Source organism: Melanerpes formicivorus, unplaced genomic scaffold (assembly GCF_026170545.1).
Source record: "Melanerpes formicivorus ecotype bairdi unplaced genomic scaffold, bMelFor1.0.p_v2 SCAF_10, whole genome shotgun sequence".
NCBI lineage: Eukaryota > Metazoa > Chordata > Aves > Piciformes > Picidae > Melanerpes > Melanerpes formicivorus.
Window position 1 is genome coordinate 180,441 of NW_027142362.1, and position 12,909 is coordinate 193,349.

At 50.4% G+C, this 12,909-nt stretch overlaps 1 protein-coding gene across 1 annotated transcript; it reads right to left on the reverse strand.

The window, feature by feature from the left end:
- Positions 1-6,310: 6,310 nt before the first annotated feature.
- Positions 6,311-12,425, reverse strand: LOC137443567 (protein phosphatase 1 regulatory subunit 7-like). The gene is made up of 3 exons (XM_068143298.1): positions 12,306-12,425; positions 8,006-8,092; positions 6,311-6,681 (listed from the first exon to the last, which is right to left on the reverse strand). The coding sequence occupies exons 1-3, from the start codon at positions 12,408-12,410 to the stop codon at positions 6,505-6,507; spliced, it is 369 nt and encodes a 122-aa protein (XP_067999399.1). The 5' UTR covers positions 12,411-12,425; the 3' UTR covers positions 6,311-6,504.
- Between the last annotated feature and the right edge of the window lie 484 nt (positions 12,426-12,909).

Genomic DNA, 12,909 nt, shown 5'->3' on the forward strand with positions numbered 1-12,909 from the left:
AGCCCGGGCCGGAGGGGCAGCGGCCGGCGCCGAGCGCTGCGGTGCGGCAGAGCGCTGGGGCGGGGAGCCCCGGGGCGCACAGACCCCGGCCCCGGCCCCGCCGCGGTGCTCACAGCGGCCCCGGCTCCGAGCTGCCCCCCCCCCCAGCGCTCTTCCCCGTCCCTCAGAGCTCTCGCAGCCGCTCGGCACACCGCAGGGCCGCCCCTGCCTCCCCCGCCCGGCTGTGCCCCCGGCCCCCTGCCGCGCCTGGGGCTGTCCTGCCTTGGAGCTGTCCTGTCCCAGCAGCACCCTGGCCCCCTGCGGCCAAAGGAGGAGGCGGGGAGGCAATAACAATATTAATAATTTATTGATCCAAACGCCGCCGCGCAGGAGACACAGAGCTCTGCATCTCCGAGCAGGGCTCCCAGGGCTGACAGCCCCGAGACCACTTTGCAGTCAGCGCATTTAGCACTGGCAATCACCCATCTCTTCTGTCTGTTGCTCTCCTCACTTAAACCCTTTGATGGTCCCCCCTTCATCTGGTGTCTTCAGTGGAATTGCAGGATCTTAGATTTTGGGGTCTCCCAGCATCGGGGGGGCTCACTCTGGTGTTCATTGTCGTCCCCCCCATGTGAGGAAATGGCCTCAAGTTGTATCAGAGGATGTTTAGGTTGCCTGTTAAAGAAGCTTCTTCACTGAAAGCTTCTCAAAAGACTGGAATAGTTTCCCCAGGGAAGTGGTTGAATCCCCATCCCTGCAGATGCTTAAGAGACAAAGAGATTGGGATGAGACTTGGCAGTTTGTGAGCTGTTGGGACTGCGGAATCTGAAAGGCCTTTTCCAACCCAAACGATTCTATTATTCTATAAAACACTCACCTGCAGACAAGCTGATGAGCAACTTCCCTCTGATGAAAAGCTTCTGGAGACTGTGAGAAACTCACTGCTGAAAACTTATAACCAGTTTATTATAAAATAAAGGCAACACAGCACTGGGCGCAGAGCGAGCTTGCTAGAGCCGCACCCCCACAACACGAGGTGAGCTGATAGAGACGGCAAACAGACATATTCATATATTAAAGCGTACATATTCATGTATTCCCCAGCACGCTCCCACCCCTCTCCATCAGGACAGACCAAACCTGCACTTTTGACCTGGCCAGTCTTTAGACCTGTTGGCACCTCCCCTTTCCCTCCCAATACCCCACACAATAGAGACCATCAGCCCAATGATCCAGCACCACGCTCCCCAGTAATCCCCCTTGCGAAAGCCAAATATTATAACCAGTTTCTCACAATCCCTCCCCTTCTTTCTACTACATTTGGCTTGAGCCATAATAACCTAACTTGGCAACAATTCTACAACAAGCAAAAGGATTCCCAATTTCAACTTCCTGGTAAAGGGAATGAGATAACAACTGATGTTCCTTGCCTGAAAGTATTTCCTCTTTTACTTTAATAGGTGCCATACACAGTGAGTGGCTATGCTATATATACCAATACCTGGGTGACACCTTTCTCCCTCCGAGTGGTTAATCCTGGGAATTAGGAGTCTGGTTTGACTTGCAACTCCACTCACATGGCCTATGGGGTTGCTGCCCACAGCCATGGTTCTAGATCTTCTTTGTGGCAATTACAGGGGTCTACCCGGCCTTGCCTCCTTCAATCCCACCAATGCTCTGCTCGGACCGTGTCTCCTTCCCTTGTCCAGGGAGGTTGTACCAATTTCGAACCCCGACCTCTTTCTAGTTTGTGATATTTTCAGGCAAGGACCATTACCGCTCCTATTCTGATACTGGAACTCATCTTTATGTCCTCCATTTGGGGTACCTCAGTCCATTCAGTGGATGGATCCAGCAGTCCTTTCTGTATTGCAGTCTCTGTGGTCCCACTAGCCGAACACAGTTTTTGGTACTTTAACACAAAACACAGATGAATCCTCTGTCCTAATCACTTGAAATTAGAACTACAACAGCATACATTTATAACCACACACACTCTCAGCACATCATTGTAGTGCAGCAGAAAAATTTACCATCACTTTTCTAAATAGCCAGTTTACCATTACACTTTACCCATCCCCAATGACACCAAGTCCCAGGATCTTTTATACACCGAATGAAATCCTTGGTATTTTCTTGCAATGCAGATTCGATGTCACACAATGTCAGATGTTTCAAAAGGTGGGTTTGTCTCGCTAGTTCCAGAGCCTTCAGACCAGAGGTGTTACAGGTGCAAGTCAGCCAGGTTCAGAGGCACATTCCTGAAGTGCTCCTTTTACTCAGGAAGCATGTGTCCACCCTTGTTCTGCAGTACGGACAGCTGGATCTGTTGTTAACAAAACCAAGAAAAGATCCTTCCCAGGGGGAAATTAGTGACTCTCCTTTCCAAGTTGTTATTAACACTTTACCCCCAGCTTCAGTCCCATATACATCAGGAATCCCAACGGTGGGATCTGAGACCAGAACAAAACAAAAAGCCGCTTTCTGGGCCTCCTCTACTAGTAAAGGTCACTGATAAGCAAATTGGCCCTCACCTACTTACAGAATCTAATAACTTGGAACAATGCCCTACAGGATTTTTAATTCCAGTCCAGTCCTGGGTCAACACCCCATATAGATGTACAAAAAGATCAAATTATTTGTCCATGTCAGGCAAATTTAAAACAGAGCATCAATCAACATTCTTTTATTTATCCAATCACTCATCGTCTTCTGGACTCCATTAATATTACTATTGAGGGCTAATTTATCATATAAGACTTCTACCTTTTTTTCCCTCTCTATCCATAATCACCAGTACCCTTACAGCAGTTACCAACATTCTAGCTTTTGCCTTCTGTTTCTCTACATCCCTCCTTACAAACACCTTCCGAGCTTCACGTAGTAATTCCTCTAAACCTCTGTCTTGCCAATCCTCAATCTTTTCCAATTTCTAATATCTGCCCATGGTTTTGCCACAAACTGCATCCTGAGAAGTATCACCCCAGCTGCAGAGCTGGGATCTATTCCAGAATAGAGCTGCAAACTTCTCTTTAATCCTAGCATCCACCCCATAGGAGGCTTCCTCTGATGCTCACTATAGGCTTTATCAAAATTTCTGGGCACAGCTCCAATTCCTTGTCCCATGTTCTGTCTCCCCTGAAGCTGTTGATGGTCCCACTGAGGATCTTGATTAGGCCACTTCTGATTTCCTGGTGGCCCCCCCACTCTGATTTTACCTCTCCCATATTCTCACGCCAGCCTGTCTGCCTTTTCCTTGTCTTTGTCCTTAAATATGGGACCAGGGGTAGGGCGTGAAGCCCTGATCCAAACAGCAGCATATGCAGCTTAAACCATTTTTTTCTTTGATTTTCCTTCTCTCAACTCATCATCCCAATACTATAATATGATCCCCAAGGCGCTCTCTGAGATGGGGATGGGAGGGAGTTCTGATGACTTGCTTTTGTCCCGTTCTCCCGATCACTAATCACTGCCCGGGGGTCAAAACCGAGCGGCGGCAGTTGAAGCGCCGGCTCCGAGCCGCTAGCCGGCTCCCTGCGAACGACCGACCCCCCTCGCTGTGCCGACCCCCCGCAAAGTCCAACCGCAAAGAAACCTCACCCGCCGCAGCCCAGGTCCCTGCCCTCCCTCCTGCGGAGGCCTGCAACCACGGAAAAAAACCTCCCCGAAGCAGGGCCCTCAAACCGAGGTCCCCCCCTAGAAACCGGGACGTCAGACCCGCGAGCGTGACCGCGCCACGGGCCCCCACGGCCCCGGCCCCTCCAGAAACCGGACCGCAGGATACCAGAACCCCGAGACCGGGCCCCTCACCGCCGGGACACCGGGACGCAGCGCCGGTCGCCCAATCCCTGCCCCACGTGGCAGATCCAGCCCACCCACAATCCCCCCACTCCCTTTGATTCACCCCCAGAAAGGCACAAAGTAAAGCAAACTGCCCAGCCAGCACCTCCTGCCTTTCACAGCAAGGACTGAACATTGCAGCTTTGGCCAAGACTATCAGCCCAAAGGAAGGCCTGGCCCCTGAGGAGCTAAATGCAAGTGAACCATCTGACACCACCACAGTCCTGTGAATGTTGCAAAGCAGTAGTGCATGCAGTATAATAATTCGAAAGTTAAGGGCTGCTCAAGCTTTACACAAAAGTATAAAAGTCCAGAGGGAAAGCCAACTCTTGCATGAGAATAAAAGTAAAAAAAAGAATAGGTTGGAAAAGACCTTTGAGATCACCAAGTCCAATCTATCACCCAACACCATCTAATCAACTAAACCTGCTGCTGCATATTTTAACAGCAATGAAATTCAGTTACTTGTCATTTAAGAGCCTTTACCTTTTTTGCTACCCACTTAATGACAACTGCTACCCACAATATTTTCCCTGCAGTAAAAAATTCCACCATGGAGATCTTAGCTGAAGCAACACTGCTGATTAGTCTCACTAGGCCAGAGGCTACTCCCCATCTCTGCAAACTTCGTGTAAGAGACTGGTTGCTTGTTTTGGTTCAGTGTTGCTAGAACACAAAGCCAACAACTGACATCACTGCCACAGCCGTGCAGCATCAATTGGACCGCAAGACTAGACAGAGGTTTCCTGCTTTCTTCCACACCTGAGTGTGGAGCTGATTCCAATAAATTTGGCCTAACCTCTGCACGTGTGCTCAAACCCATGGCCTGGGAGACAGAACAGTTCAGACAGCCCGAAGACCACCAGAACCCTTCCAGTGACAGTACTGGGCATGCACACCACTGCTGGGTGGAAGCTGTGGGTAAGCAAAACTAATCACAGAACATGCTAAGTGATTCTCAGAAGAGAAATGAATATATAATGTGACCAAATGCAAGAGGAAAGACTGCCAACGTTGGACCCACTGAGGTGGAAGATGAGTTGGCCTTCAGGACGCTGCAGGTCTGTGGTGGTGGCAGCTATCTCAACTGACCCTTTCTTCTTTCTTTCCTTTCTTTTTCTCTCTCCCCCTTTGCATTTGCAAATTTGCTGTCAGGCAAATAAAAGTTACTTGGTGCTTGACTCCATCTTGAGTCTTAATTCTGTTCTCTGGTCTCTGACTGTGCAGAGAGAGACAGTGTGACATGAAAAGCAGGGGGAGAGGGACTGGAAAAGGAGGGATGCAGGGTGGTGAGAAAGACTCAGCACAGGGGGATGGGGAAAGGAGGAACAGAAGGGGACCTAAAAAGGAGGGGGGAAAAGGGGGCTACAAAAGGTGTGACACAAGGGGAGAGTGGGACAGGAAAAGGTAGGACACAGGAGCAAACCATGCAGTTTTGAACCAGAGCACTTACTCATCTGAATAGCACACAAAGCAAAACACTCCAGGTTATAAGATGAAGAGCCTAGCCCAAATTTCCTTTGTTTTGTGAGGGACTTGCAGAAAGTCGTTGAGGGGGCAGTAGGTATCCCCCTACACCCTGGAGGGTGCCTGCTACAAGAATTTTGGGGTGCCATGTAAGTGTAAAGCACCATGCTTACCTCATACCTGCAGAAGCTTCTGCTGTTTTTTGCAGCCTTGTTTGAAGTCCAGCTCCACCTCCAAGGTGCTGCCCACCAATGGGCAGGCCACCAGGCAGCAGGCCAGAGGACAACATGGGGGTGTGCAGCAGGGATGGCCACTGGAGCAGCCAAGAAGCTGCTACTCTTATAGACCCCAAGGAGTGATCTTGACGCTATGAGGGGGCTCCAAGACCTCCAAAACCACGTACCTGCAGCAGGCTGAGGTGAATCAATCACCCCAGTTCAGGAGCACGGTGGGGTGCAGCTCCCACCATGAAGCCCAGTGTCACCTGACCACCTCCAGCAACTTCTGTGGTATCTTAATTCACAGCGGAGCTGGGCTGGGCATGTAAAAGGAAAACAGCCCACAAATGGAACCTGCAAAATTTTCCACAGGGTCACATTGTCCTGTTTAATGCTACTGATCTCCTGCTGAAGGCAAAGGGATTCATTCCAGGCTTCCAAAGATTCAAATCCACCACAGATCAGAATGAATCAAAGCACCACCAATCAATCACCCTTCCCATTTATTTCTTCTTGTAGTTTTCTATCGTTTGACAGAGCAGAAGGAGCGGATGCAGCTCTGAGGGTGACTTGGATGGGTGTCTCTCTCTGACTCTGCCCCACATGAACGGTGTTCCCCATCTTTTCATCCTTTGACAGACCACCACTGTGACTGGATCTGGCAGTGATGTTTGCAAGGATGTCACTAACCCAAAGCTGTGTCACAGAGCCAAGAGAAGTCAGCAAGTGGCTCCAGGTGACTTCAGTCTGCGGCAATGATGCTGGCCAAACCTCCCCCACCAGCAAGAGGCAGAAACGGAGAGAAGTCTCCATATTAAGATTTAATAATAATAACAACAACATCTCAAAAACAATGAGTGCATTGTACACAGGATCTGGTACTCAGTGCTTTTTCTTGACCATCTGCTCTGTGACAGTGTACTGAAGACTTGGGCTGTGTGGTTAAGTGGATAAAAAACCCAGCTGGGACATTTCTCCAAGGAGGGCAGCAGGAGGAGATTTAGAATCGAACAAAGGTGGCGTCAATCTGCCGGACAGTGGGGAGGGCCAGCATGATTTTGCGCCGGTACTGGGGGTCCTTCTGCAAGGGATTTCGCTCCAGGTAGACGGTTTCCAAGTTTTTGGCTCCTTTCAGTTCATCCAGGTCACTCCAGCTCTCCACCAGGTTGTCATTCATCTGCACGGCACATACAGGGGAGGCTCACACCAACAGATACTTGCAAGCTAAGCCTGGTTAGCAGCAGCCTCGCCACAGAGCCACCGCACAGGAGGATTTCTACAAGCCCAAGGCAGTGGCACTGTACAGTCTTCATGCACATGTGAGATGGCCCTGGCTATGTGACCCTTTTCCCCCTGGAGCCTCCCAGCTGTGCTTTCCTGTCAGACATTCCAGGCAGGCCCTCGCTAACCATCCCTACACTGTCCTGGGGTAGTGATCAAAGGCTCCACCCCTCTGAGAGCATATCCAGGCCTCGAGTAACTTGGTCTAGTGGGAGGTGTCCCTGCCCAAGGCAGAGGCCTGGAACTGGATGATCTTTAAGGTCCCTTCCAACCCAACCATTCTGTGATCTATGAATTAGGATAAAACACCCTGCAAGACATTGAGACAGTCTCTTTACAACAGTGTCCCAGTTGATCCACTGCACATTTAAGGGCTAGAAATGTTTACTGCCAAGATTTTCTTACACTGAAATCTTTACTTTCATGATTTCCCAGGAAACATTAAAATTGGTCCCAAACTGATGTGAAAAGTGGCATTTTCCTCCCCCCTCTACATCACTTTCCCACCAAAACTGTTCCTCCACTCCAGAAAGTGCCAAGCTCCCTGATCCAGGGACCAAGCCTAGGAGGTGCCTCATTGCTGGCACTGCAGAGGAATTACAAGGGGATGATGCTCCAACTGCTGGCAACCTGGAGACTTCAGCCATCCTTTGCTTTTGGATGCAGAAGCAGTGACTAAAGCAGTATCACCTTTAAACACTAACAGCAATAACAAAAAATAATCATTAAAAAACCCCAGCAATGGATCAGCTGTGCCCCCATTCAAGAACAACTTCCTCACCTCGGCCATCCACAGTGAAGTGGAAACTTTGTGCACTGTTTGCTGCTTGGCAGATAATCATAGAGTGGGTTGGTAGGGACCTTAAAGACCATCCAGCTCCAAACCCTGCCTTGGGCAGGGACACCTCCCACCAGCCCAGGCTGCTCAAGGCCTCATCCAGCCTGGCCTTGAACACCTCCATCGAGGGGGCATCCCCAGAGACATTCAAGATCAAATTCCTTTTGGGCCTGGGCAGCCTGATCTAGTTGAAGGTGTCCCTGCTGAGTGCAAGGGGCTTGAACAAGATGACCTTTGAGGGTCCCTCCCAACCCAGTGCAATATGTGAATCTGAGCTTACTCAGAGATATAGATGTACACCACCCTCCCATTGCTCCTCACCAGAAGGTTTTTGTTCACTTGCTGTAGGGACATTCCAGGGACAGTTCCATCCTATGCTTACCCAGAACTCCTGCAGCTCTGTTAAGTGACTGATGTTCTCAATCCTCTTGATTCTGTTGGATGCTATGTCCAGCATTGTGAGTTTGTTCTAGACAAGCAAACACAAAAACATTAGACCAAAATTTCTTCCCATCTTCTCTCTCCCACTTTTTCAAGCCCAGAGCTGGAAACTGTGGGAAGCAAAGAAAAACTATTGCCAGCTGTTTACATGCAGCACAAGAACTCTCCCTGCTTATGTATGTAGCAAGGACAATTACTTTAATGAAGCTGGGTTACTGACAGCCCAGAAGCCTTATGACAAAAATTAAAGCAATCACTAGTCTGACAGCAATTCACAGCCAAGGGCTCCTAAAGAGTGAGCCTTTCCTCAGAACACATGAAGCAGAGTGCTCCATTAAAAATCAGATCACAAATGCCCTCTTCAGCAGCAGACCTGAACAAACTTGTTGCAGCAGGGAATTCAAGAGCTCCAGAAAAAGGATTTTTTCTGCCTTACAGAGTCAGCTAAGTTCCAGATTGTCTCTGCTCTCTGACAATATCATCTACTGTTAGGTGAGAATGAAAATGCTACAGGCTTCTTCAAATGGATACTAACACAAAGGAAAGCCACATGCCACAGTTCGTCCCCTCCTACTTCCAGCTCCAGTTGATGTCCTATCAAAAGGAACCGAGAGTTACCTACAAACTGCTGTGTAAAAGGCTGCAGCAGCATTTCCATGGCTGAAGATCACAGAATCATGGAATGGTTTGGGATGGAAGGGACCTTAAATATCATCCAGTTCCAACCCCCATCAACACCTTCCACCAGCCCAGGTTGCTCAAGGTCTCATCCAACCTGACTATGAACACCGCCAGGGAAGGGGCATCCACAGCCTCCCTGGGCAGCTTGTACCAGTGCCTCCCCACCCACACTGGAAAGAATTTCTTCCTAATCTCCAATCTAAATCTCCCTTCCTCCAGCTCACAGCCATTCCACTTCCTTTTGTCCCTACGAGCCCTTGCCAAAAGTCCCTCACCCCAGAAACCCCCAGGGGAGCAGGAAACCAGGCAGGGGGGCACAGAGGGACTGAGCTGGGGGGGTCTCAGGTGGGCAACCCACATCCTGCTACTTGTTCTTCCCCCATACCAGCCACGGGCTAGGGGTTTCCTATGGCCGGTGCCAAGATCCTTTGTTCAAGCAAACCCCTTAGGTGTTTATTAGCCTTCGTTACAGGGTGCTAGAAGGATTATTAGGGTTACGCTGTTCCTGGAGGAGGGGGCAAGATCAGCAGCAGCTGAATATCCAGGGCAGGCATCACTTAGCCTGCTTTCCTTCTTTCTTTTTCCCCCCCTCTATCTCTTCTCTAAGCAAATTGGGAATGTCATTATCTCCTCTGCAAACTGCTCAGTGCAAGACCTTGTGCGTGGGGGAAAGCAGGCTTGGGGTGCTCGGCTCCTCTGCAGGCAGTGGTTAGGGCATAGGGACACACAGAATCCTAGAGTGGCTCAGGTTGGAAGGGACCTCAGACATGATCTACTCCAACCTCCCTGCCATGCCCAGGGACACCTCTCAATTAGACTTGGCTGCTCAAGGCCTCATCCAATTTGGCCTTGAACTCCCCCAGGCAGGAAGCATCCACAGTCTCCTGGGCAGCCTGTGCCAGAGTCTCACCACCCTCATACTGAAGAACTTCTTCCTCAGCTCCACTCCAACCCTGCTCTGCCTCAGCCTCAAACCATTCCCCCATAGCCTGTCTCAGACACCCTCAGCAAAAGTCTCTCTGCAGCCTTCCTGCAGGATCCCTTCAGGTCCTGGCAGGCAGCTCTTTATTAGAATAAACTTTTATTAGAATAAACCAAACCAGGTTGGAAGAGACCTTCAAGATCATCGTGTCCAACCCATCAACCAATCCAACCCACCCAAACAGCTAACCCATGGCACCAAGCACCCCATCAAGTCTCCTTCTGAACACCTTCAATGACGGCGACTCCACCACCTCCCCGGGCAGCCCATTCCAATGGGCAATCACTCTTTCATAGTTTCATAGTTTCATAGTTTCATTCAGGGTTGGAAGGGACCACAAGGATCATCTAGTTCCAACCCCCCTGCCATGGGCAGGGACACCCCACACTAGATCAGGCTGGACAGAGCCTCATCCAGCCTGCTCTTAAACACCCCCAGGGACGGGGCCTCGACCACCTCCCTGGACAACCCATTACAGGGTTTCACCACTCTCATGGGGAAGAACTTCCTCCTCACATCCAGCCTGAATCTCCCCACCTCCAGCTTCATTCCATTCCCCCTAGTCCTATCACTCCCTGAGATCCTGAGAAGTCCTTCCCCAGCCTTCCTGTAGGCCCCCTTCAGATACTGGAAGGCCACAATGAGGTCACCTCGGAGCCCTCTCTTCTGCAGACTGAACAGCCCCAACTCCTTCAGTCTGTCCTCATAGGAGAGGTGCTCCAGCCCTCTGATCATCCTCGTGGCCCTTCTCTGGACACGTTCCAGCACCTCCACATCCCTCTTCTAATAGGGGCTCCAGAACTGGACACAGTACTCCAGGTGGGGTCTCACCAGGGCTGAGTAGAGGGGGAGGATCACCTCCCTCGACCTGCTAGCCACACTTCTCCCGATGCAGCCCAGGATCTGATTGGCTTTGCGGGCTGCAAGTGCACACTGAGAGCTCCTGTTGAGCTTTTCGTCCCCCAGCACCCCCCCCCCAAGTCTCTCTCCTCAGGGCTACTCTCCAGCCAGTCACTGCCCAGCCTGGATTTGTGCCTGGAATTGCCTCGACCCAGATGCAGGACCCTGCACTTGCTCTTATTGAACTTCATGAGGTTGGCTTGTGCCCACCTCTCCAGCCTGTCAAGGTCCCTCTGGATGGCCTCCCTTCCCTCCAGCGTGTCTGCTGCATCACACAGCTTGGTGTCATCAGCAAACTTGCTGAGGGTGCACTCAATGCCACTGTCCATGTCACCCACAAAGATGTTGAATAAGACAGGTCCCAGGACTGATCCCTGAGGGACTCCACTTGTCCCTGGCCTCCACTGGGACATGGAGCCATTGACAGCCACTCTTTGGGTGCGGCCATCAAGCCAGTTCCTTATCCATCTAGTGGTCACCCATCACACCCATGTGTCACCAGTTTGGAGACCAGGATGTGGTGTGGGACAGTGTCGAAGGCTTTGCTCAGGCCCAGGTAAATGACATCAGTTGCTCGCCCCTCAGCTATTAATTTTGTCACCTGCTCATAGAAGGCCACCAGGTTGGTCAGGCAGGATTTGCCCTTGGCAAAGCCATGCTGACTGTTCCCAATCACCTCTTCACTATTCTTTTGAGCGAGTAGTGACTCCAGGAGGATCTGCTCCATGATCTTTCCAGGCACAGAGGTGAGACTGACTGGCCTGGAGTTCCCTGGTTCCTCCTTCTTGCCCTTTTTGAAGATGGGAGCAATGTTTCCCCTTTTCCAGTCTGTGGGGACTGCCCCAGACTGCCAGGACTTTTGAAATATAATAGAGAGGGGTTTAGCAACCTCCTCTGCCAGTTCTCTCAGCACCTGTGGGTGTATCCCGTCGGGTCCCATGGACTTGAACACTTTCAGGTTCTTCAGATGATCACGAACCTGATCTGCACTTACAATGGGCAGTTCTTCCTCCCTGTCCCTGGCTTTGACTTCCATAACATCAGGAGTGTGGCTAGAGGCCCTTGCAGTGAAGACTGAGGTAAAGAAGTTATTAAGTACCTCAGCCTTTTCCTCATCACTTGTGACCATGTCACCATTTTCCTTTCTGAGGGGGCCCACACCTTCCCTAGTCTTCTTCTTCCCATTAATATACCTGTAAAAGTTCTTAGTGTTCCCTTTAATCTCCCTGGCTAGATTCAACTCAAACTCTGCTTTGGCTTTCCTAACCAGGACTCTTGCTGCTTGGGCAGCTTCCTTGTATTCCCCCTGTTCTACCTGTCCTTCCCTCCACTTCCTGTAGAGTTTCCTTTTAAGGAATAGTGTGTCCAGTAGCTCCCTGCCCATCCAGGCAGGCCTCCTAGCATTCTTACCTGCTTTTCTCTTTGTTGGTACACAGAGCTCCTGGACACAGAGGAGGTGGTCCTTGAATACTGACCAGCTGTCCTGGGTCCCTCTTCCCTCCAAGGCTTTGTCCCACGACACTTTGGCTAGCAGATCCCTGAAGCGATCAAAATCTGCATGCCTAAAGTCTAGGGTCGTGAGCTTGGAATACTTCCTCCTGATTGCCCTGAGGATGTTAAATTCAACTGCTTCATGGTCACTGCAGCCAAGGCCGTCTATGAGCCTCACATTGCTTACCAGCCCTTCCCTGTTGGTGAGAACAAGGTCCAGCATAGCACCATTTCTTGTTGGTTCCTCCACCATTTGGAGGAGGAAGTTGTCTTCTATGCAGTCCAGGAACATCCTGGATTGCTGGTGCCTTGCTGTGTTGTCCCTCCATCAGATGTCCGGGTGGTTGAAATCACCCATGAGGACCAGGGCTTGTGACCTGGAAGCCACTTCTATTTGCCTGTGGAGGGCCTCATCTGCTTGGATCTGCTGGTCAGGTGGCCTGTAGGAGATCCAAGCAGATGTACACAAAGTATCACAAAGATTACACAAAGTATCCTATTCAGTTTTGGGTTCCACTTAACACAAAGTAAAAGTATAAAAGGTCAGAGGGAAAGCCAACTCCAACTCTACCTCTGAACTACAGCAAGAAATACTGGAATCAAGGGGCCCTTTCTTCTGCTACTAATAGATGAAGAGAACATGAAAACTGATGGGCTAAACCAACAGGGCAAGATTAGAGTAACTAGTAGAGAGAACGGAAGATACAAAGCTTCAACTACATCTGTTTAGCAACGACTCCTACCAGATAACTTCCATGCCATAACTTTGCTGAATTCAAACAAGCCAGCTG

Excerpts from the sequence above, each read along its gene's own strand:
- LOC137443567 (XM_068143298.1), bottom strand. The coding sequence starts at position 12,410 with ATGTTCCTGGACTGCATAGAAGACAACTTCCTCCTCCAAATGGTGGAG. Across the intron at positions 8,093-12,305 it reads TCACCAACAGGGAAGGGCTG|AACAAACTCACAATGCTGGA; the intron begins GTAAGCAATGTG and ends TTGCTTGTCTAG. Across the intron at positions 6,682-8,005 it reads CAGAGCTGCAGGAGTTCTGG|ATGAATGACAACCTGGTGGA; the intron begins GTAAGCATAGGA and ends TGTGCCGTGCAG.